Below are 26,161 nucleotides of genomic sequence, written 5' to 3' on the forward strand. Positions count from 1 at the left end.
AGAGAAGGTTTGAGTCCAACCTCCTTCCTCACTTCCAGATGAAAAAACTAAGGTCCAGAGCGCTTCACTGACCAGTTGCATGGCTAGTTCTTGGAGGAATCAAAACAAATAGGGTGAAAACTCAATCAAATTGGCGAATTTGGTGGGGGAAAAATCTTGTTAAGGCATGAGCTCTTCTGATTATCACTCATTCTGTCCTTGTCTTCCCGCCAGCAGTGTAAACAAGCAAAGCAGAACGGAGACACCAGCCATAGACCCACAGGACACCTGGAGAGCTCCTTGCCTTCCAGGAGCGTGGAGGCTGGGAAGACTGCCTGGGCCCCCGCGGCCTCTACCATCAGGGCAGGGTGAGGGATCAGGGACAGGCCGCACTAGGGAATTCTGCAGAGTTCCACATCCATTAGGTTTTGCCCAATTTGCACGTGCGCATAGTGGTGAATTGACAGAATTGTTTCCCCTAAATGTAGGAAAGTGTATGAAATACAAGATATCTATAAAAACATATTTACTGTAAAAGTTATATCATCTTATAAGTAAGCCCCAGCCTTCTCTGGGGAGAGACATGGATGATAAAAATGAATAAAAGAACTCAGTATTTTGGTTGCTTGCTGCAGTGGAAGAGGGATTTACGTTTCCCAAGCTGAGGGTGGAAAGGAGGGATATGTCCTTGGGTGCAAAGGAAGCAAGCCAGACAGCTTAGAAAAAGCCACTCCTTGGTGTGAGCGTGGAAGCAGGTCCCACGTGGGGTGCTGTGCGGTCCCTGCGCTCCCAGCGAGGGCTGGTTCTGGCGCATTGATCTGCTGAGTTAGGCCCTGAGCCACGCAGCTGCTGCAGCTACCCACTGTGATTAAGAGCTTTATTGATTTTCTAGCCCAGGACCACATCGGTAGGGACAGAGTACGACAGAGGAGAATGGCGGGAAGCCAAGAGGAAAGAGGGTTTATGAAATGAGCTCTCAATGAAGAAAACTGTGGGGAAGAATGCGGTGGAAGCAGATTTGGGGCCAGTAGATGTGGGAAAGTAGAACACCTCAAAAACTCTTCCGACTTGAGCTGAAACAAAGCACATTGCCAACACAGGCAGAGGATCCCGTCTGTGAGAGAGAGACTCAGCACTGTGTATCTGCAACAGAATATTCCTCTCTGCAAAATCACCGCTGACATGGCCTAACCCTCATTCTGTACCAGGCACTGTGTTGGGCTGTAGGGCTGTAAATAACAACCGGTCGGTCTAGAGAAGGAGATTGAACACATACCTAAAACGATTTGCAAAAATGCAAATGTATCTCCAGAGAGTCACAAAAACATTTTGCCTAAATGTGGGGCCCAGAGCCAGCAGGCATGAATGGGGGCTCAAGGAGGCAGGACTGTGTGTTGGCTGCTGCCTGCCTCACGTGCAAATCTGATGCAGGGTCTCCGGGATCTTTCAGCCCCGTCACTGCCCTTCCTGGCAGGAAGACCCTGGCGGCTTCCCATGCCCACCCCTTACTGGTCCGGAGGAGGCGTGCTTGGGGGATGCAGGCTGGGCTCCCAGTGCTCTTATGGCAGCAGGTGGAAAGGGAGCAGTTGACAGTTTGGGTGTGCAGTACAGGCTGGGAAACCGTCATGGCCCCAACCGGATGGCTAGACAACCCTTTGGAACCAAGAGATAGGGGCCAAGCATTTAGGATGTGATTCTTGCCTCCAGCCCCACGTACCCACCCAGCATGAACTTGTGTATCTGTGGCTCACTTGTGTGTTTTGAGGAGAGATTTCTTCCAACCTACATTTCCATTCCCTTAGCCTTCTTTCAGTAAAGAAATAAATTATTTTTGCTTCCTGTTTGCTTTCAAAAAATTCTTTTTTGCCCCTGAAAATAAACTGGAAACTGGGGAAGATGTGTATCTGATGTGTTTTGGTATGTCGGTGTAATATATAAGGGAGGAGATGATATGTTCAAAAAAGGAAAATAAAAAAATATCATATAACTCAAAACCAGTGAGTGACCAAGCTCAGTACATGATGGCTTTTTTTTTTTCCCCAGTCAAAAATAAAACCCCATTTCTGTGGTCCCTGTGTGAAAATGGTGTGACCTGTGTGGCTCTGGCATCTATCTTCCACTGCGAGAAACACCTTCTCCGTGCAGCTTTGGAACCCAGGTATCTGCACTGGGGGGGCTCCAAGGAGGCTCAACTTAAGCCAGAAGCGTTCAGAGAGGCGCAGCCCAAACTGGAGGCCCTCTGAGTGGTCCAGCCCAAGCCAGAGGGATCTTATCCCAGTGTGGCCTCTGGGGGAGGAAAGCAAGCTGGCAGGGCTGGGGAGCAGCACCCGTCTCCCAACTCATAATCCACCACCCTTCCCTGTCTTTCTAAAACAGTCAAAAGGGATTGAAATTCCTGGCAGTGTGTGGGACAAATGTCCCCACCACTGTTCTTTTCTTCACAGAGGAAAACCGAATTTAAGAAGAAACTCATAACACCTGGCGTTTAAATACGGAGCCAAAAGCAAGGTGCGGTCTCCCCGGTGCTAGAAGTTCTCTGAAATCTTCAAAGCCTCATTCGTTGTTCAGAAAACAAAATCAAACAACTTTCTTTGCTCCCTGCTGGCCCCTCCCTCGCGCAGCGGCTGTTCTTGGCAGACGCCCAGAGCGGCACCCGGTAATTCCACGGCACTCTGTGTACATTTGCCTCCATGTAAGCAGCTATTTACAGCCACCGTTTATGCCACCTGTAAGAGGCGGCGCCACAATGACACTAAGTGGCTGGGCCGGGAACCGGGTGCCCCGTGATATTGTCCGCCTGAAAAGCCTGAATTTATGGCGTGGTTGGCACTTGGACAAACAGGGTAACAGCTGGGGACATCACAGGAGCGGTGCGGGAGGTGCGAGAAGGAGGCGCACCAGACGGAGGGTCCTTCCGCGTCTGCTCCACTCGGTGGCTCCTTTTCTATGACCCACCGCGAGGAGGAACCTGCGGGCCTTCCGTGCAGCCGGTTTCCTGCCTGACAAAGAGTCCGCAGCCGTTTGGACTTGAATCACCGAGACGCCTGGCGGTCCCGAGGAGGACGGGGACGCGATGCGCTGGGGTGGGAGCCTTAGTCCCGCGGAATCGGGACTGGATGTCACGCCCTGGAGTCTGGGAAACATGCTCGCGTATGTGATGCGGCGACACGGGGACACCTGCGCTCCCGTGCGTGCCGCACTCGTGCAGCTCCGGGTGGCAAACGGGGTGAAGTGAGGACGTGGGCGAGAGGAAGTTGAGGCGCAGGAGCGTCAGAAACACTGCCTTAGCGTCCCTTGTTCTTTGGAGGCTGTCCCGACGTGGGGGTCGGGGGGTGGCTGGTGGGCACCGCACGATGGACTTCCAAGTTGCCGGCACAGCTGGAGGTCGGGAGTGCAGGGCCCCCCGAGGGTCGGTACCCGGTGGTCCCAAGTGCCTACGAGACGCCCGCGGCGCCCAGGACCGCATGGTGCGCTCGGAGCTCACAGAGCTGCCAAGAAGCCAAGCAGAAACCCTGATGGGCCCGGGGGCTGGTTGGCTGGGGCGCAGAGGCAACGCGGACTCCGAGCGCCTTTCGTTTTAAGGAGCCTTACTTCTGGGAAGGGACAGGGAACTGTCAATCAGCGAGGGAGGGAGCGCACCGGCTCCGGGTGATGTCAGCGGATCAGCTGCTCGCTAACAAAGAGGGGGTATTACAGGAGAAAGTTGCGGCGGCGGCGGTCACGGCGGCACCCCGGAGCCTCGGAGGAGCGGGGCAAGTAGGCGAAGGGAGGGGGGACGGCTGCGGCAGCAGCAGCTGAAGGCCAAGGAATTGAAAGGGCTGTAGGGGGAGGCAGTGCGAGCCAGCCCCGACTGCTCCTCCTCTTCCTCCTCCTCCAAACTCGCAGGGTTCAGCCCCAGCGCTCGCCCAGCCGCCGGAGCACCCGGAGGGACGGGAGGCAGCCGCGCGGCCCCGAGCTGGGCAGGGTCCCCAGCCGCCATGGATAGCGACGACGAGATGGTGGAGGAGGCGGTGGAAGGTACAAACATTTCTCTGGGTCCGGGGGAGGAGGCGCCAAGGGCTCGGAACGCGGAAGGAGTGGCGGGCTGTGACCGGCGCTGCGCGGAGCCCCGCGGCCGCCACTGTACCCTACACGGGTGGCCCGGCTCCGGCAGGGGCTGGACAGCCACCGCCACACAGCCGGGAGCGCGCATTGAGCGGCGGGGCGCAGGCCGGGAACCGGGCTCCGCGGGGCCGGGGTCCCCAGTAGAGCACGGCGGCTCCATCCCGCCGGCCACAGCCTGCATCCCATCCTAGGAGTTTCTAAACCTGCCCTGCACTCTTCCCCCTTTCGGGGATGGAAGGTGGGGGTGCGCAGCAGGACAGTGCTTTGAGAACCGTGGTCTCCGCGGAGCAATGCCCCCGCCAGCTTTTGGCAACCCCGATCCCCTCTCCGGCCGCCAGCCCTTTCCTTCTTGCCCCTGCGAATCACCGTGACCACGGCTGCGGCCGGGTGGGTTCCCCCCCACCCCCGCCCGCGCAGCGCATGGTACCGAATCTGGCACGTGGCAGCCGCGGCCCGAGCGGCCGCTCCTCCGAAAAGATGAAATCATTGCAGGGCAAGGGACGATGCTCCCGACCCGGGGCTTGAACGTGCGCAGACAGGGAGCGGGTGGCCCTCCCCTTTGCTGTCCCCAAGCGAACTCAGTCACACCGCCCCCTCCCCCTTCCTGCTTCCGAGCCGGGTGCCGCCGCCACGCTGTGCAGGCGCGCCGCAAGCCCGGACCGAAATTGCTGGGTGACACTTAACTTTCTGAATTCCATGCAGTTGGCTGTGGGTGATATCACTGCCTGGGTGTCGTGTTTCTCCGCCCCTTCTCTTCTAGCGCCCCTCCCCCGACTTTTCTCGCACTTTGTTTTGCTGAGTTTCTCCACCTCTTTTTTTGCTAGTTCTAAAAAGCGAGGTGGGGACGTTATACAATCTCGTTGTTTGTATCATGAGATGTTATGATTTTGTAACAGTGAATACTGGAAGATACTCTTTAGCGTATTTATTTATTTGATTCTACCCAGACAGTACGTCGTGATGTTTTGCAATGTTGTGTGGTATTATTCCAGAATACTTTAAGCATCTAAGTAAACAATTTTTAGCTTTTGGTTGAATCTGGTTTCTACCTCATTTGTATAAACAATTTCTCATAAACGGTAAAGAGAAACAAAGTAGCAACACCGTACAAATTCATAAAGATACGTAATTATGGCTACATTGGGAAAAGAAATCCATTTTTATGTTTTCATAAAACATAATTGACTCTTCAGCAGCGCTCCAGAGGTCTTAGGATGAGATTAAGTAGAATAATATTTCTGAATTCTCTGAAAGGTATCCATTATAATGTAACTATTAAAACTTATTTCTTTATCCATCTTCAAAGAGTGTTTGTTGTTGTTTTAATTTCACAATGTTGTGAATTCTCTAATAAGTAAAGCCAGTGCTGGGGCTTGCTGGGGCCCAAAGACATTGATGGAGTCCGTCCATTGAAAGCCTTCTTGCAATTTAAGTTATTGACTTCTTGTGCCTTCATGTTGTGCAAGATAAATGAAAAAATGCTCTTCTCAAGTTGTCAGGGCTTTCTCTCCTTCTTCAAAGGGTACTTCTACTTGAGCTTGTAAAAATTTAATGCAAACCCTTGAGCATGGGGAGTGCTCCCCAGGTTAAACCACTTTTCCCTTTGAAGCTGCCTAGAAATAGAAGGCCCAGTTGCCCATGGTCCTCAAGCGCCTTGCAGAATGTGGACAAGCAACTTTAGAAATGTATCTCAATGTTGTTTTTGAGCTTGTCTAATTTGTAGAAACAGAGACCATTCTGTGTATAAACAAGGAATGTTCTGTTATATAGGGTGACTATATACATGGTTGTCCAAAATCAGAATATACCTGAGAATGAGAGGGACCACTATTAATACTTATGCTGGTAAAACAAAAACAAACTCACAGACACAGAGAACAGACCAGTGATTACCAGAGGGAAAGGGGGTTGGGGAGGGTGGGTGAAAGGGGTGAAGGAAGTCAATTGTATGCTGATGGATCATAACTAGGCTTTTGGGGGTGATCACTTTGTAGTGTATACAGGTAAATTACAAAGCTGTACACCTGAAACTTGTGTATGTATATACTTAATGCCGGGACAACTGGGTAAGCCTTCAGCATTTGGGGCCATCCAGGACACATAATCACTCAGCTGTACCTAAGCGTAAACAATTAGAGTAACAGGATCTTTAAAAGTCCTTAGAAGCAGCCAAGGCTCAAACTCACACAGTGTCTAGAATGTGTGAGTATACACGCGGTAAACTGTACCAGTGGGCTTTTCTCCAGCCATTCTTGGCCTTTTCAGTGCTGTTCGTAATAGTCTTTACTTAACATGTAACAACACATCATGGGGGACTGGTATAAAGCTAGTCTGACTATCTTGGAAGGACCAACTAACCTACCTCTCTGCATAAACAAAAACTCTGTTTTCAGTATTTTCACCGACTTAGCTATTATTATTATTGTTGTTGTTGTTGTTGCTACTATAATTATTTAGTTCTTATTTTATGCAGGCTCTGTGCTGGATGTTTCACACACACATTACCCATTCAGTCTTATGAGGTGGGTACTAATATTATCCTAATTTTACAGAGGAGGAAACTGAGGCATAGAGCAGTTAAGAACTAATCCAAGGACACTCAGTGGGACAGCAGACAGGCTTGGACCTCCAGATCCCAACCCCACCATACCCAACACTACATTTTTCAATTTTTTTGATTTTTAATGACTCATCAAATATATGAAATATATGAAATATATTCCAGCCGAGCCTGGAAGCAACAGTTAAATATTATGTCAGTATCAGTTCTTTATCAGTGGTTAACTTTCTAGAGGCTGGTTCTGATGGAGTTCAGTGATTTTCAGAAAAATGTATTTGGGGAAAGAGTTTCACTTACAGCCTCTACAATAAACATCCTTTTTCTTCCTCCTAAGAAATTTACTCTGGGGGAAAAAAATTGGTCTTTTCAGGACTTGATTTGAAATGCCTTTTGTCACATCAGACACATTTGGGTTCTCTGTCAAGGCGGAACCAGCTCTGGTGAAGTGCTAAACTCAGGATGGACCATGCGGGAGGGGAGCTGGTGGTCGGTGCACATGGCCCCTCCGGGATGGCAGTATAGCGAGCCCTGGGCCTCAGAGGCCTGAGACGCCACCTGAACTCCCGCGGTGGATTTAAAAAAATTCTTTTGAGTCTCCCTGGCTCAGTGGGAAGGATGTTTAGCTTTGGGAACAGAAATATGTATTACTATAGCCTGTCTTTGTCTCCCCACAAACAGACAGATGACTATAATGTGGTTCCTAAGATAATTTCAAATTAATATAGCATAGCTAAACAGGTGAAGTACCGGGCTTGAGAAGAAGTAAAACTTACTTCCAGCTTGAGACAGGAGATGGGGAAAGAGTTCCCACAAGGGGTGGAATGGAGTTGAGCCCAGTTGACGGGGATCATTGTGAATATAGACATAGAGGTAGGGAATTATGCAGGCACGCCCAAAGACAAATCACTGGGTTCTGCTATAGCAGAGAGCCCAGGGGGAGAAAAATGGAGAGTAAGACAGGGAAATGGTGGCTATATCACAGGTCAAGGCTGGGACTGTACTGGAAGCCACAGGAAGCCGTGGGTTCCTTAGAACTGGGAACCACAGGATCAGAACGTGCTCTGGGAAGATGAACCGGCCGTGGTGAGCAGGTGAGGCCATCACCTGGAAGGCTCTTGGCAATGGTCCCAATGTGCACTTATGAGGACAGAAAAAAAATGGAAAGGCCTGGAAATGTACAGGAGACTCTCAGGAAGAACACTCAGACAGGGGAAATAACAGAATCCCCGGAACCAAGGAGCCCGAATGAAAACACGGATCTCAGTGTTCCTGCCCTCAGCCCCTCAAAATATCAAGAATGTTTTAACTGTCTCCCTAATATCTATCCTGCCTGTCTCTGTTAAGATTGCGCATTCTCTGTACTTAGGAAAAATGCACTCTGCGTGTGCTGGCAGCGCCCTTTCCTGTGGCCACACCTCAAAACTGTGACCCTCACCGCTATTAATTGAGCTCTTGTAAAGAATTACCCTCAGAAATCAAATTACGTTTTTAACAACCAGTGTCAACGCATCATCATGAGGGCATGTTCTTTGCACCAAATCGAATAAGCTTGCCTTTTTTATTATTATTACTTTTTTAAAGCAGTTCTAGTCTATAAAACCAACAGTGCACGTAAGAGTCTCTTGTTGTAAGGAACACACACACACACCCCACTCTCAGATCTCCTGTGAGTAAGCCTGAGGCAGTAAGCAGCTGGGTGTGTGATCCGGAGGGAATTTGCCAAGCCCAGATGCAACCATCACCACCAGAATACAGGCCTGGCTCTCATCCGGTTAAGGAAAAAAACCTCAGGTAACACAAAGGGGGAAATTTCACTTTCTGTCCATTCAGTAGAGAGTGGTCTTCAGAATAAAGTGAAAAAGGAGACTTGTGAAACTGTTACATTTTTGTTCCTTTTCTCTAATGTCTGTAAATATGTAAAATCATGCTGCAGACACACAGACAGCACATAAGCTGGGACAGACAGCATTATTAAGCAGTCATTCCAGTGAATTTTCCCTGTTGTTTGGCCCGGTGTTCAACCTCCGTTTAGTGGGAACTGGCCTGGATGGCTAGCTGTTGGCTGATTTGGCGCATTTCACAAACTGACCTCACTCAGAGCAAGAAGGACTCGTGTTTCAATTTGAGTTAGGTAACACTTGGAAGGGGTAGGAATTCACAACCAGGATATGCTGTTGGAAAGGCTGGTGGTTCTGTGAGAACTATCTTCATTACAAAGTCTCTTCCATTTTTCTGCCTGGGACCTGGGCACACCTCCCTGTTTAGAAGCACCTGCTTCCAGTTTGCCCTTCCCTAGAGAGAAGCAGAATGGAAAGACCTGGGCAAGGGGCTTTCAGCATTTGGTAGCACATTCAGGGCTATTAAGGAGTTCCTTGGGCAAGTCATGTACCGTTGGCTTCCTCCTCTATAAGCTTGGCACTCGGGAGACTGTTGTGAGGTTAATTTAGGTAAAAGGAATGCACGCAACCCAGTGCCAGATGCACAGTAGGCACACAAACCTTTTTCTTCGCTATATATCAGCATCTCTCTCCATGAAACTGACTAATACCAACATGACAACTACAACCTGATCTATTGTCCAGATGGCATTTCACCAAGAGTTGGACCAGAAGCTCTTCTAGCGCTAATGTCGAAAGATGTGAGGGCACTGCCACCCAGTCTGTTCTCTTCCCTACATCTCTTGTTTTGGGAAGTCTCTTTGTTCTTCTTACTGTTTGGGTTGTGCTGCTGTTTTCTACACAAAGTTCTGCTTAGGACAACCACACTCGGCTATTAAACACTAACGGTGGAAACCCTGAATGATGATAACCCTTAATATTGAGTTCCAGTTCATTGATCACATCCTGTTAATTGATCACATTGTCCTCCTTTTAGAAGAAAACAACAAATAGGCCAAGAAGGGGTCCTGCAGTGGCCTGATAGAGGCAGATTCAGAACTTTCCCACAACCAGCAACCTAACACTTTAGAATGGCAGGGGAGCGTCACGCGTCCAAGCACTTCCTCCAGTGTTTGTTGAAGAAATGGCCATCGTTCCATCGTTCGGCAGCTCTTCTCTGTTCCTCTCTCTCCCTGGAGACTAAGAAGGTGATGGGACCCCTCTTCACTGGCCTGTTGAAAGAGGCGTTGAAACAAGTATCCTTCACTAAGTGGGGTTGATATTTCTGTTTTCGTCTCAATACCGTCCCTCTAGTGCTTTTAGTGTGTTATATGACACTTTCCATTTTTCTCTACTATCTAAATTCCATTGCTGAGGGTGCACCTGCGGTGTTTTATTCAGAAATAGGACTATTGTCACTGAGGAAAGGTGGATATGAATTTACAATGGGTTTTTCCCCCCTTCATGTTGTTCATGGTTATCTTAATATTTCTCTTGATCTAAAGTAGAATAACCAATTTTATCAAACACTAACTTTTTAAAGTCTGAAATATGTGAACTGTTTTCTTTGGAGGAAGCAGTTCCAACAAATTAGTAAATACTTCGATATAAGGCTAACATGATTATTCTGATATTTATACTTAAATCAAAAGTAAAATGCCAAAATCACAGGAATGTTAAAAGCTAAATCTAATTTGATCCCAACAGCATTTCATAAAAGAAGGCTTTTAGCTATACATTGAGTGGGGCTTTTTTTTTTATATATAATGAAAAGGAAAAATGATTTATTTCATTAAAAGAGATGTCATCAGTAGATATTTAGAAAATAATGGTCCAAATTATTTCATCTGACTCAAGTGTCATTGAATTATGTCACATACAATTTGTTATTGAGTGAGAAAAAAGCAATTATGGCCCATTTCCCTCCTGACCATTAATTTCCTGGCTCTAGGTAGAAAAAAAAATTGTGTTGAGGGGAAAGGAACTCGATCAATTGCAATTTAAGTAGCAATGTTTTATTGCAATATATTCTAGGTAACATTCTATACAGAGTCAGATGTAGCAATAAAACAGTATATTTGTTCATTGTTGTTTTATGCTTATGTAATAACACAATAAAAATTTAAGAGCTTGTTTGTTCTCTATAAGAGTTTTTACTTACCATCTCTTCCAAGGGATGCTATTCTTTTATCACTTTAAAGAAATCATTTTAGGACACTAAAGTGTTCATGGTGGTGAGATGGTTTGTGCTTTCTTTCATGTCTGTGAGCCATCTGGAAGCCACATTTAAGTGTTTAATGTGCCTGCATTGCACACAGTGTTTTCATCTATGACCCAGGTCATTAACCCAGGAAAAAGCCAGTAGATTAACTACTGCCTTCAGTTTCACCCGCCTCTGCAAAACTCAGCTCACCGGAATGACTGGGGAGACATCAATGAGTTGACTGCTGGGTTTTGGGAAATACACAGATAATAATTTAAAAAAAACAAAACAAAACCCTAAACACGGACTGTAGACATCAATGTCAGAATATACCAGTCTGTGACCCAGGCAGAAACAGCAGTTTAAAGAATACAGTATAGTAATTGCTGCTGATGTTCAAAATCACTGCTTAAATGGCCATGTGGATGCTTCTAGCTGCATTTAAAGCACAAGCCCTCCAAACACAGTAGAGAAGGTATATAACAAGGTTATTACTAAACATTCAAACCTGGGAGATTTTGTAACGTAAAGCAGTAAGTTCAGGATTAAGCTTAAATTCAAGCTTTGAAGGACTCTAAATTCATGTGTTAGCACAAGGAGCTTTATAAATATCAGGGCAGTTTTAGAGACATGGCTAAGCCCCTTGTTTGAATGTGATGAATACCGATGGGGTTTTCAGAAATCACCTGGCTGGTCATCCTCCACATCATGCTATATAATGATATATAAATTCATGCTATATAATAGTTCTAGAATTAGATGACTTATTGCAAAGATACTGTATCTGGCAATAGCCTGTAAAATGGTGCTATCTGAACTACATTTCTGTTAAGCATGAGTTTGGGGACCTTAATGCCAAATATGAGAAGTACCATGTGGGGAGGTACTTGGTAAATTGAAACATGCACTGCAGATGTTATTATTGATAAGAACTCTTGGTCCCCAGTAAAATGCAAGATTATGTTCTGTTCATGTTCTGAAATGTGTCTGAGTCGCTCTATTGTGCACCCGTCCGTTCACAAAGTATACAGAACAGTCAGGTCAATACTGTGCCAAAGTGGGAATACTGCAGGCAAAGCGGGAAGCTGTTGCATTCCCTCCCCTGTCCAGCAGGACAGGGACCCTTTGGCTGCTCAGGGGCCTTGCTGGCAGCACCGAGGGAGCACGGATGTGTCAGTGGGGAAGCAATGAAGATGCTAAGCTTTGCCTTGTGGTTCCATTTCCCCAGGGCACCTGGATGACGATGGATTACCCCACGGGTTCTGTACCGTCACCTACTCCTCCACGGACAGATTTGAGGGGAACTTTGTTCACGGAGAAAAGAACGGACGGGGGAAGTTCTTCTTCTTTGATGGCAGGTAGCATTCAGAGTTTTGTTTTGTTTTGTTTTGTTATGTTGGGGGTGGGTACCAAGTTACTTTATTTGGAGGAATGATACAGATGAAATAATCTAAGTGGATGTGCTCGTGCAGCTTACAGAAAACGTAAAGGGAACCCCAACACACATGCATGCACTGCTTTGGGGACCAGGGAAGTCACCCCCTGTGGTCCTGGGGAAGCCAGCTTAAGGCTTAGCTCTGTCATCACTGCCTCCTGGGGTGTGCTTGGCAAAGGGAGACTGCGGTGAGGTGCAGGAGCCCCCACCTCGCACAAGGTAGTGAGGTAGTCGCTCAGTTGTTTGATGGATTTCATCTGCTCAGATAATGAGTCTCAATGAAACCACACAGTAGGGTTATTTATGTGAGGGGCCGGTCTGTGCATGGCCAGCAGGGACCGACTCACGCTGTTTCCCACGTGTACTGCACACTCCATTGCATTCAGCCCGCCCTCTCAGTCCTCACGGTCTGGCTTCTATTCTGAAGGAAGATTCAGCCACCTGGTTGGTTCTGCAGCTTCACCAGTTTCTCAGCATGTTCCCTCTCCTCATGACATTGGTCAAGAAAACATGTAGCAAAGGTCTGCAAAGCCACATCATCGTGGTCCAAGCACGAACAGGTAGACGCAGGAGGAGGTGGACAGCTCTGGCCTCACAGGGCTGTAAACGCCTGTCTGGGGATAACTGCTCTTTCTGTGTGATTCCTTCTCTTGTGATCACAGGTAAACTGGCCAGAGGGAAACTTTTCCTATTTCCTCCTTTTCTTATTTCCATAACAGTTTAGTTATTGCTCTCTTCTGGACAGTGTCTCTTTTTACCTCATGTTGCAATTATTCTTTTATTTATTCAGCAAATATAATTTATGCCAATGTCTTATTTCTCCTACAGAACAGAGGTTTCCTTGAGGGCAGAATCTTATGTTTCATCTCCTATGCTTCATAGCACTTTCCCTTAATTGGATGCTTTAAAAAAATTCTTGCTGAATGAGTGTGGGAGCTGAGAGAGAGTCGAATTCACCCAGAAAACACACACACACACTCACACACACTCACACACACACACATTCATGCTTTAAATCAGATAATTTGATGATCAGAGCAAGTAACTGACTGGCTCTGAAAAAACAGCCCAGCAGGTTTGGTTTTATTTCGAGTTGGTTACCTGATTGCTTCACAGACCAAATACACAGAGCACTGACGGGCAGGACCCAGCTTCTGAGCCTTTGCCAAGAACGAGCTACATGTGAGCGCCACAATACTGACCCCTCAGCCCTGGGGTGCCCCGTGGGCCTGACATTTCCCCCAGCACCTCCCTTCCTCTGTCAAGCTCCTCACTTCTAGCTCCAAGCACCATCCTCCAGGCACCCCAGTGTGTTGTACAAATGCAGTAATTTGCATGTGTGTCATGACATGAAAAAACGGAAGCATTAGGTCAGGTTTAAGCACCAGGCCAATAGCTATCTACAGGACAGGAATAACAGCCTATGGGATAGAAATAAATAACCTTGGTTAGCTTTCTTCAAATAGACGGGGACTAATGCCTCGAGGGGAGGTCAGTGTCATGCTTTTATGACATATGGCGAAGCGGTACGGTGACAGGTTCTCATCACCTTCTTTCTTAAGCCCACTACTGACGTGATGAGACACCGCGAAAAAGATTCAGTGTAAAAATTAATGAGTTAGTCTAGTCTTCTGACTGGAACAAAGGATGTGCAACTGATTAGGTCTTTCTAAGGGGGATGCAGGCTTTCGTCCTGGAGAACTCAGTTGTTTCTACAGGAAGCAGCACCTTAATTTACAGTTATCTGTTCATTTTTCTCCCTATTGCCCCTCCCAATTTTTAGGGTCTGATATGCTAGGTAAAATAAAACGGGGCCCCTACACCTTTCCTGCCAGTCAGGAGGCTTTGGTATGGAAAAAATTGCCCCCAAAAGGCTGAGATCAAGGTTTTAAAATAACAGGTGAGGAAACAAAAAGTTTCTATGAGAGTTTTAAAAAGTTGTTCAAACCTGTAGCACTGGCTTGCGTTCCTATCAAAGGGTTTGTTTGCAAGTGTGGAACCTGTGTTTGCAAAATCACAAAGTGTGGCGATAAAAGATTTAGACCGGTACATCCTAATCTTATGTATTAATAAAACCTGAACCCAACTGTGTGATGTTTTTAAACTACTTTATTGAGATATGATTCACATGCAAAAAGCTGTACATATTTAATGTGTACAACTAGAGGACTTTGGAGTTAAATATATGTCCATGAAACTGTCACCATAATCGATGCCATTAACTGGGTGTGTGATTCATGGGACAGTTTCACACAAATAGGAATTTATATCAAGAAAATTCCAGAATCAATTTTTCCCTTAACATAGATTCTGATAAACCCAAATAAGGATTTTAAATATTAAAATCACCAGGAAAATGGCCCTGTTAAATTTTTTAACCAAGTTCCTAGATAGCAGAATATTTTATTTTGTTTCTAAATTACATGTGTGACAAATGCTTGGTTAGAATTAAAAATTTCAAGAAATACAGAAATGTGAAAAGTGAATGCGTTCCCCTTTTGTTCAACCTCACCCCCATGTCACAGAGGTAACCACTATTGGCAAAGAATGTAAGCATCTTAATTAAATATTTTCAAGGCAAAATAAGAAATAAATATCTACTTCTAAATCTCTAAATTAAGTTTAAACAGCCAAAATGTACACTGTTTACCTTTGTCTCAGCTTCAGAATGTTTGCTAGTTTTAAGATCTCAATCAACAGTTAGTCTTTCCTTCATTATATGACAAAATGTAACACAGAAGAGCTAAGTTATTACAAACTGCTTATCAAGTCGGAAATCTCAAGTCAGACCACTCATCCTTTACCAGACAGTTTATCACACAAATGAGGAATGAATGTGAAAATTGACCCTTAATTTGAAACTTGTCTTTTCAAGCAGCTATTGTTTTCTATTTTTCCCTCTTATTAAAGGAAAGAAGAAAATCGTCCTTAGATTATTGGGACTTACCGTCTGCTCTGGTCCTGAGGTAGACATTTATGCAGCAAAAGGAAGCTTGGGGCTTTGTTGGCTCTGCACTGATTCGCGGACCACTGTGGGGGTGTTATTAAAATGTTTAGTATGCAAAATACTTTGATATACACATCTCAAATTTTTATACTAATCCCTGATTCTGGATGTTTATTATATTTTTCCCCTTAATTGTTCTCATGGCAACCAAGATTTATGGATGTAAAGACAATTTAGCAGGACTTCTCAACATCTTAGAATGGTTACAAGGAAGTGGTATTTCAATGCAGATTGGCTTCAGGCTGTGTAATATTAGGGAAACGTGCAGGTTTTGGCTTGGTTACTAGGTAGAGATAATTCATTCAGTTTTACTTTTTTATGTTGTTTTTTCTTCTCCTTATGGGCCAATTTGATTTCAAAGTATTATTTACTGCTCATGACTTCACTTTCCTGTGTGCTCACCATTTTCTGATGTTGATTTGCAACATTAATGTGTCTGGCTAAGAGGGCTCCTTGTAGTTTATCACCAGCCAAATAACGTAAGCGAGGTTGTGCATCTGGTGAGTCCAAAGAAGGCTGATGTTATTCCAGGTGACAGGTCCATGCAGGATTTCTTGTGTTTGCTTTTCAGAAAGTGCTTGCTCACATTTCAGAGAAATTGGAGATAGAATGGACTTCTGAAATCATGTATTCCAACCTCCCACACAAGGCAAAAAAAAAAAGCCCCTTCTCTATTCCTGACAGTCATCCAGCTTTTGTTGGAACCAGGCTCAACAAATACATTTATCTGTATTCTAAAGAACACTGCTGATTAAGTCAATATTTTCATGACATACAAGAAGAAAGGGAGTGGAAAAGAAGTGGATAACTCTGAATACTTTTCATCTGGTCAACATGGGACACGTTGCCTTCATATAATCTGGGAAGTCGGTTCTATAATCCTATTTTACATATGAAGAAACTGAGGCACAGAGTGGCGAAGTAACTTACCCAAGTCCCCCTAGTTAGTAAGGGTGGGAGCTGAGATTCCAGCCAAGGTGAGTTCAAGGGCAGAGCCACCCCTCTTCTCACTACATCTATTACTCTCCTCTAACGAGACACGAGACACGAGGAAATACTTCTGATCCTGAGGACCTTGCTTCCATGCTTTAACTTTTCTTGAGGTCACTCATTAGCTATAATTGTGAGAAATTCAAAGGAGTCCTGGGGTGAATTCAGTTACTTTCTTGTAGGAGTTTGAACAACTTGGTAGGAGTTGTTAGTTTGACGGAAGGGTTTCCTGAGGAAAAACTCAGAGGGGCCCTGTTCTGGCGAGTTGGCCTCTTCCTCATTTGTAAAATGCAGATAATTGCGCCTACTTCTGAGTTGTTGCGAGGACCGAATGAGAAAACCTGCAAAGACCTTGCAGAGTGAACAACACCTAGTAGATACTCACAGGAAAGCATGATTTCTTTTCTTCTGTTACTCTGTTATCTGCATTTTCCCGCTTTATTGCGATATGATTGACATATAACACATGTAAGTTTAAGGTGTTTAGTGTGATTTGATACATGTATATATTGAGAAATTGTTACTTCACACATAATTAACATTTTTGTGTGTATGGTGATAATATTTAAGATCTGTTCTCTGAACAAGTTTTAAGTATATGACGCAGTATTGTTAATTGAAGTCACCATGTGGTACCTTAGAGCCCCAAACTTATTCAGCTTACAGCTACAAGTCTGTACCCTTTGGAATAGAGTCAACAGAATTGTAACAGCTATATACGATGTCAGAGGGGTAGTAGATTGGGGGAGAGAAGTTATCACTTTGCGAGACGTGTAAATGTCTAACTATTACATTGTTTTGTACACTTGAAACTAATAAAAAGAAATCCTTAACTTAAACAAACAAACAAGCGAAAGGTTTGTACCCTTTGGCCAACATCTCACCATTTCCTCTGCCCGTCCCCCCCCCCCCCCCCCCCCCCCCCCCCGTCCTCTGGCAACCACCATTCTACTCTCTATTTCTGTGAGTTGGGCCTTTTTAGATTCCACGCGTAAGTGATGACACGTAGGGTTTGTCTATCTCTGTCTGACTTATTTTAGTTAGCACAATGCCCTCCAGGTCAAGGATGGATTATTATTATCTTTTATCATTGTGGTCAGTGTTATTATTTGTTGATTGCAGTGCTGGCAGCATTTTCTCAGGGTTTGATTTCAGAGAGCAAAATTCAGTTTCACCAATTGCTTCTCAAAATATTCTCCTGTCCTCTCGAGCCTTTATAAGAATCAGATCCCACAGGCTCCTAGACCTTCTGGGAGAGGGTGAAAACCTCTGCAAGTGGACAGCACATGTTACACGGAAGCTTTGGCAGTCTCCTCTCCGCGGCCATCACACCGTGGAAGCTGACGCTTCTGGCTGGATAGAGCACTAGCAGACATTCTTCTTCTTTACTTAGTTTCAAGTATTTTAAGAGATAATATATATTGTCATATAAAATCATTCCTAAAACAATGTTTTAATACTAAAGATCACTATTTAATTTGGTTAGAGATGGGAATTTAAAGTGGAATTATGATTCATTTAAAATGTCCCTCTTGGTTCTTCCATCGCTTTACATTTTACTGCCCGAGAGGAAGGGAACTCGTGGGGGCGGGGAGGGAATAGTTTATGCCCCTGAGGTGGAAAGCCCAAAACCTTCTAGATCCCAAAACTAGGAAGAAGAAGCCAAAGCTGCTAAGTGTCCTCAGACCACTTTTGTGTATTCAGATATTAAAGAGAATTTTAAAATGAAAATACAGTAATATTTGCATAGACTGCAGATGTGTTAGTCTAGGTCAAAGAGAATGTGACCCATACATTTTTTTTTTCTGAATGTCCTCAGGGATTTTAAAAGTTTGGTTATATATGTTTTAAGGAAAGAAGCAAGGAAAACATACATGGAAGCTAAGATATATAGAGGTGTGCTTGCAGCCCATGAATAAACTAATGTGAGCAGAAAATTCTAGAGCAGGGGTCAGCAAACTTTTTCTGTATAGGGTGAGACAGTACAAAAGCAAACTTTTCTGTATAGGGTGAGGCTTCTCAGACCACATACAGTCTCTGCTGCAACTATTCAACTCTGCTGTTGTAATATGAAAGCAGCCATAGCGGATACAGGAAGGAATGTACATGGCTGTGTTCCAATAAAACTCTGTTTACAAAAACAGATAACAGGCCATGGCTTGCCAGCCTCCTCTGGCTGAGGAAGAAGTTGGAAAGAAAGAAAGCGCCCTTAACACCAGACTGAGAAGCTTTTCGTTTATTTCCCCCCATAACAGAGGATTTCAAAGCCTTATCATTTTCACTGCTCTGTGGAGAACCCACTGGGATAACATGCCCCCTTTGTCATCAGATCCCATCCAAGCCACCAAAAAATTTGCCAAAATAATGCAGTTAAGTTTTGCTCTCCAGTGCCTTAAGAATTTGCATTTGTGTATCTTCCATCTGTTGAGCTAAGAGGAAATATCAGTTTGTTCTTAGTATTATGGTACAAATAAGGATGGGCTCCACTGCCAGGGGGGTGGGACAAACTACTGGATATGGTGGAATATGTGCAGGTCCACGATTGTTTAACTGATTCACAAGACCCATGCCTTATCGATTTGATCATGAACCTGGGAAATACTGGCAGACTCGTCCATCCGGGAATAACTCCACCCAACACACAATTCAATTTTCAGAGCTGCTGAGAATCCAAAATCCAGTTTTCACAAATAAATATCCAGGACACCCACTGAAAATGGTATGGTAGATAAACAAGGAAAAATATATTGGTATAACTATGTCCCATCCAATATTTGGGACATATTTATACGAAAAATTTATTTGCTATTTATCTGAAATTTAAACTTAACTGAGCCTCCTGCGTTTTCTCTGGCAGGCCTAACAATGAAGATACAGGATTAGTTTTTTTGCACTATTTATTGCATCATTATGTCAGTTGATTAGTTATCCTTCAGCAAGGCTGTTCTTTTTTTTAATTAATTGTGGGAGTCTAATGACAGTCAAATCTCATTAATTCCAAACTCACTGATTTAGAATTTTGATTATTTATGCAAAGGTTTTGCTGAAATGTACTTTAAAATAAGCCTATTTGTCATTGATAGTACAAACAAAAGTGAAAGAGAACTATTTATCTCCTTGGGAGACTACAAATAGTGTAATTATAATATAATCAGAGGCTATTGTCATTTAGACTGTATGTTTCATTTAATAATTACAGATCATTCTGTCATTTATTGAAGCAAGCCAAGACTTGACCAGGCAGAGTCAGGTGCAGCCACCTAAGTCCCCCTAGCCCTTGTGTCCCACCTGTCCCCAGTACACAGTGTGTGCCAGTCTCTCCTGTTTGATGGCGTTGCTTTTGTTCATTGGGCTTGCTAGAACCGCACTACTTAGAAGGTACCCTATAAATGTGTGTTAGGTGGGTTAATGAATGAGTGTTATCTGCACATGGTAACATAATCAAAGTGTCTTTGTGGCTAAACATCTTACATTTTATATTTAAAAAGATAAATTTGAGCTGGTGTCCCCCTCATTCCAAATTTCAGTCCATAAAGAGAGTTTTGGGTAAAGTTAGTTTCATTGCATAACGGCCCATGTGAGGCTAACACTGAAAACATGTTATTGAAATTCTGCAAGTGTTTTATGAGGCGAGAAAGAGAGAGAGGTGCTTGTAAAGTCACCATGAGCACCCCTCTCTTCTGTGCTAGGATCGTGGGTCTCAAACATTATCAGGCCGCTAATGATGTACAAGTGAATAAGGTTTAGCCTGCAATCTTCCTTACTGGCTCCCAGTTTCCATGATCACGTACACACACACACACACACACACACACACACACACACACACACACACCAAGTATGGCTGTCACTGACAATATATTAATGATTTCAAACAAATATGTAGACATTTACACATGCTAAACTGTATTTGTATTATTGGAGACTACTATATGCAAGCCAACTGACAGATCCTTGGGCCTACCAGTGGACTCTGGACTACTTGTGAGGGATATTAGGCCTGAGTGGCTTACATGGGGAAAGCGTGACACCAGAATCTCTATTGCCAGGGAATGGTCAGCATCTAGTCTTAGAGACACATTCAGATGAGGCTTGTTCTCAGTTTCTATCTGTGGCTTCTTTCTTCTCTATTTCCTCCAGCAGAGAAAATGCATTCATAGGAACCAGGGGATTAAGAATGAAATCTCCCTGTATGTTCATAATCCCACCCACATTTCAGGAGTATTTTTCCCAGAAATCTAGGAGAATTCAGGAGGGTGATCAGGGGCTTTTGGATGTGAGCTGACTCATGGTCTGACGACTGCCTGTGTTCTTCCTTGTCTCACAGCACCCTAGAGGGGTACTATGTGGACGACGCCCTGCAGGGCCAGGGTGTTTACACTTATGAGGACGGGGGCGTTCTCCAGGGCTCCTATGTGGACGGAGAGCTGAATGGTCCGGCTCAGGAATACGACACAGACGGGAGACTGATCTTCAAGGGACAATACAAAGATAATATTCGGCACGGAGTATGCTGGATATATTTCCCAGTAAGCCTTGCTTTGGGTCATTTTGCTGGAAAATAGCGTGTTTTAAGACAATGCTTTGACTCTTTACAATAAAGAGTAAAATGTATTCTCTACATCAGCAAATGTGAAGCTGTGAATGTTGAGTCACAGTAGCTGAAGCCAACAGTTCATGGGCTATGTCCTTTCATTGACTTAGATTGCCAGTCCTTCCACCTACCATGAGTTTCTTTTCAGTTGGTTTGGAAAGGGATGATTCAGCATGACTAAAACAAACTGAGACCAATTGGTTGTATTGTGTACCACTAATGAAGACAAAAATACAGAACTTTTAAACAATATTTCTTTGATTTACTATAGAAAGAGGTGGTGGAATATTTCATAGTTGCATTTAATTTTATTCTGTTTCTCATATGCAAGAACTAATCCAAAAATTCCCCATCTTTTTAGACTTACTACACTGTAGTTACTTGATTTTACAATCTTATTGTTTAATAAGGTGCTTTGTGGTTTATATTGCTTAAATTGATTAAAATTAACTTGCCTTTGAGTATTTGATAACATTTTATAATATGTCTGGAGTTTACCAGAGCAAAAAGATGTGGCAAAAACCATAATTGGGAATTAATGCTGTAATTTTTGTTTGCATTTCAAACATCCCATCTGTTGTTAGTAAATTTCCAGAAAATGTTTCAGAAAATCGACCTTAGAAAATATTTCATCTAATATTTTATTTTGTCTAGAGCTTCAGTCAAAATATATTTTTCCTTACTCTGAACCCTATCTTCCTATGATTAAAAAGTATTAATAAAAACAAAGTATCTATTACATGTAGAACAAGAAAAGTAGTCCCAGCCAGACCTACTTATACATTATTGTTCTTAAAAAATGTTATACTCTGGGAACAGGGCATAATCAAAGAACATAGTAAAACATTTTGAAAATAATTTCTAAAGCATTTGCACATCCTCTCGATAGGATCTGCAGTAGATCAGAAGTCCTTTCAGTTACTGCCTAGAAGGAGCGAGAAGAGGGATGTGGTGGGGGCCACTTACCAGTTTAGAAAGACCTGAAGTTTCCTTGCTTCATGAGTACACGGGGTGAACTTCTTGCCGCTGACAGGACAGGGACTCTTGAAGTCAGGAGAAGTGGAACTCTGCGTGAGAATGTGTATAAGAAAGAGGCAAAATGTGGTCTAGCAGATTCTCCCACTACCTGTCATTTTACTTGTGACTATGATCAATTAAGTCCCTAGAGATCAAAGATGCACTGACCGAATGGGTCCACCTTCCTCATTGTAGTTGCATTTTGAAACCTAAATGGGCAGCTACATTTTAGCCTTTAGCCTTATTAGCTTTTTTTAAATTATTTATTTTTTTCAGTTTCAGTTGACATTCAAGATTATTTTATATTAGTTTCAGGTATACAGCATAGTGGTTAGACATTTATATAATGTATGCAGTGATCCCCCGATTAATCATTATCTCATTAAACACCAAGAGAAGACTCTGCCATGGGAAGGAAATATTGGGGAGTTATACGCCGTCAAATTAATGTGGTTGAGAACACTAGCCTTCTCTCCAGCGGCTCTTGGCAGTGGAGGGGCTAATCCCACCCCTTTGCTCTCTGGATTCAGAATCAACTAAGAAGCAGGCAGAGGTGTCAGGGATAACAGTGTGGGTTTTATTATGGCAGTGTTGGATAGGAGAGGTCATGTGGGCTCTTACCTTCCCCTCTGAACCGAACATCTGGACCAGCTGCAGACAGAGCAACTAGAAAGCTGCAGATTTCCCCTGGGGAAGCAGGGCCTCCCTGGGGGAGCTCCCCTAAGGGGAGGACAGGAGAGGAGAGGTAAACAGATGTACCTGCGGGCACTGACAGTTCCCAGGCCCCTGGAGACGGTGAGCAAATATGTAGCAGGCCGCATGGGAGCAGCAGGCTTTCTCCTGTTCTAACCCCAACCCAATAGCGAGCTGGGTGTCAGTGGGTGTCAGACTCTGCCTTCTCACTAATGAGTCCTCCTCTCAAGAGAAGGAGCCACTGGGCAGAGGAGAGAAAACAGCTTCTTCCCCAACCCTCCCTGACACAGCAGACAAGGAAGTTACTGTGACCTGGGGTCAAAGCAGGAACAAGGGGAGGAAAAACTACTGATTCTCCCTGCAGTGTTTACAAGCTCTCTCTATGGACAGCTTCTTTTTTTCAAAATTTTACCTTGGGACAGGGCAGTCAAGTTTTTAATTAAAAATTCATAACCCCTTTTGGAAATAAAAGTAGAACCTCTGCTTTATTATTCTAGACAAATAAATTCGCTTGCCCCCAAAACCCAAAGTTTAAAGCATGTAAGGGAAGAAAAATGTAAGACCCTAGAAATGCAGAATAAACAGCACCGTTGATGGCTTATATTCGTTTGGGCATGTAAGAAACACAAAAGCTCTAACACCCTTCAGCTAAATAGCCACTGAAGCCTGAAGGCAGGTCTTGCAGAAAGCGTCAGACCCATTTATGCCGGGTTATTAAGAATTAACTCGGGGAGGAGAAAGCAATAATAGATCCCTAATGTACTTTCTCCGTGAAAAACGCTTCCAAGTATTTTTCTTTCTATGAAGTGCTGTGGTTCGTTTTTTAGTTTATAACCTTTTTTCTCCAAAGAGCAATTAGATTCAGGGAACTACAGAAATCATGTACCCGATGTTATTCGTTCCTGCTGGCTTTCAGTAAGCAGCATTTTTGGGATGACTGAGAAATCATCCTACATCACTGACTCTGAGTAGCTGCTCCTAGAACCTCTGAGTTGGGGAAATAACCAAGCTTTTAGAAGATGTCCTAGTATTACTATTGTTACATCAAATCCACAGAGTTCTTAGAATTTCAAAGTTATACCGTAAGGACCTTCTGGTGGGGGGAAGGAGACAGCTCTTGCAGTCTAGATTAGATTATTTTGTGATTATTTATTAGGTTGGTGCAAAAGTAATTGCAGTTTAAAAGGTTAAAAATAATTGCAAAAACCGCAATTACTTTTGCACCAAACTAATATTAGATTATTTTTCGACATTCCAAGTCACTTCAAAAAGTATTTATGGATCGGGAGCATTTGAGATCTTGCTCCTTGCCATACGTCATCAGTTTAGCTCAATATTAGGTTGGTGCAAAAGTAATTGCAGGTTAAAAATATAATTGCAAAAACCACAATTACTTTTGCACCAACCTAATAAACTTAGAAAAAATTACAAATATACTGTGGATTACTTTCTGTGTCCCTAGAGCTTACCAGGATACAGAATTCTATGACAGCCTCTGCCCTAAAGCATTTAATGACCCTTAGGAATGAAGTAAGTGACAATTAAACAGGAAGCACAGCTGGCTTCTCTCCTGGAAAGAGGCAGGAGGGAGCAGTAAATAAAGAAGATTGGGAAGAAAGAAGTGATGGGGAAGGGAGTGGAATCTAGGTGATCTTTTTTCACTTTTTCTTCTAACTCCCAAAAAAGTGATGGTAGAGGATTCTCAGAAAGATAGTGTCCAGAAGACCTTTTGTTTATCTCCTAGAAAATGCAGACAACTCTCTTCACTCACATACACTAAATTAATTCTTACCTACACTTGAACTAAAGATTTTCCCAACAGACAAGCAATCCAAAATACAACACTGAGAAGTGAAATTGTATAAATAGTAGGTCAGACTGTCTTGCCACAGAGCCTCATCATATCTGGTATTGGCCCAAAGTAACACGTAGTTACATTTCCTTTAAATGTTTGTAACTAATATTACAAATATGACATATTTGTTTCTTAGATCATAAACCAAGATAGAGTATCAGTAACTTGCGCAGGATTATAAATTGCAACTCAATCTCTGACTCTAAATCAGGCCTCTCTGCACCTCTGCATATAACTTCTAGAAGTTTATCCATATGGGGCTGAATGGGGAGATAGGCGTCATGGGTTTTGCATTCTTTTGAAAAGTTCTTTGTTCTTAAACTGTTACGATCCATATTAGTGCTATTAACCATGGGAGTACACAAGAGAAATTTCTTGAAATGCATGTCATAGAGATAAATACTATATATAATGTTCTCTGGGTTTTGGTTTCTCCCATTAGGATGGAGGCAGCCTTGTAGGAGAAGTAAATGAAGATGGGGAGATGACTGGAGAGAAGATAGCCTATGTGTACCCTGATGAGAGGACTGCACTGTATGGAAAATTCATCGATGGAGAGATGATAGAAGGAAAGCTGGCTACCCTTGTGTCCACTGACGAAGGAAGGCCTCACTTTCAACTGATGCCCGGAAGTAAGTGGAATCTGCTTCAGGTGGGCTGCTCTAATTCCAAAGCAGGTTGTTAGGGCTTATATGAGAGAAGTTCATTTCTTCATCTAGTCCACTTTCATCAGCTTTGCTGCATAAACCTCAACACCTCAATAGTTTACAACAACAAACACACATCTGCTGACCAGCTCGTCTCGGCTGGGCTTGGCTGGACCAGGGTAGCCCTGAAGCTTCTAGTCAGGTTTCAGTCTGCTCTGTATGTCTTCATTCTAGGGCCCAGTCGGAAGGGCCAGTGGCAACCTGTGTCAAGATCTTCTCAGCTGGGTCACAGGAGGCCAGAGCATGAGCAGACACCTGTGATGCCTCTTAAAGCCTCAACTTGGAACTGACACAATGTCACTTTCACCCACGTTTCATTGGTCAAAGCAAAGTCACACGGTGAAGCCAAACATCAGTGGGGCAGTGAAATATACACCAGGCACTTTCACAGCAGATGCTGAAAAGTCACATGACAAGGGTATAGCTGTATAATTCAAATATAGGGAAAGAGTAAAGAAATGACAGCAGTAATCCAATCAATTTCAAACATGATATTTCAGTAAAAACTGAACTACAGATTAATAACACTAAAGAATCAAATTAGGCAGATCTCCAAATTGGTACAAATTGTAAAGCTGACTCAACTTGAACTCTGATTGGGAAAAATAAATGCATATTGGCATCCCTGCCCTCTTCAGAACCTGGCATCTGCCTGGAGTACACACTTGATACATGAGTGAGCCCATTGGAATCCATATTAGGAAAAAATCCTATTTCCTTTTAGAAGTACAGTGGAGTACACAAAACATTTTTTTCTGATTATAAAATTTTATATTGTAGAAAATCTGGAAAATAGATAAGGAAAAAAAAAATCAAGACTTTTTTGAGTATTTTGAGTGGTACCACATAGGAAAGCTGTTTGAGTTGGTCTGATTCCTTGAAAACAATATATGCACATATTTCCAATCCAAGTTAAGCTATGAAGAGAGAAATGAGAAAAGATAATAAATGTAGGCATTAATGGGCCTAAATAATCTTTAGCTATTTGTGATCTGAAGGAGACTCTCCAAAGGGAGGTTTTGTCCAAAAATAGAACATGTGGAACTTTACATTTAGGTCTAACTTGGGTTGTCTTAAATCTCTCTCTTTTTTTTTTTTTAAATTAAAAATTGAGGCCATCTAAGTGCAATGTGGGGTTCT

At 43.7% G+C, this 26,161-nt stretch overlaps 1 protein-coding gene across 3 annotated transcripts in view; it reads left to right on the top strand.

The window, feature by feature from the left end:
- Positions 1–2,713: 2,713 nt before the first annotated feature.
- SETD7 (SET domain containing 7, histone lysine methyltransferase) overlaps positions 2,714–26,161 on the top strand; it is a 42,739-nt gene continuing 19,291 nt past the window's right edge. The window contains exons 1-5 of one of the 3 annotated variants that reach the window (XM_019730813.3): positions 2,714–3,129; positions 3,865–3,996; positions 11,952–12,081; positions 20,483–20,684; positions 24,757–24,946. In XM_019730813.3, coding sequence (XP_019586372.3) covers positions 3,096–3,129; positions 3,865–3,996; positions 11,952–12,081; positions 20,483–20,684; positions 24,757–24,946 — 688 coding nt within the window. In that variant the 5' untranslated portion in view covers positions 2,714–3,095. Of the gene's footprint in view, positions 3,130–3,232; positions 3,736–3,864; positions 3,997–11,951; positions 12,082–20,482; positions 20,685–24,756; positions 24,947–26,161 lie in introns of those variants that run through there. The other 2 variants (XM_019730814.3, XM_088792607.1) reach the window with 2 other exon arrangements.

This window comes from Rhinolophus sinicus, chromosome 15 (genome assembly GCF_057876585.1).
Source record: "Rhinolophus sinicus isolate RSI-liver-muscle chromosome 15, RSI-T2T, whole genome shotgun sequence".
NCBI lineage: Eukaryota > Metazoa > Chordata > Mammalia > Chiroptera > Rhinolophidae > Rhinolophus > Rhinolophus sinicus.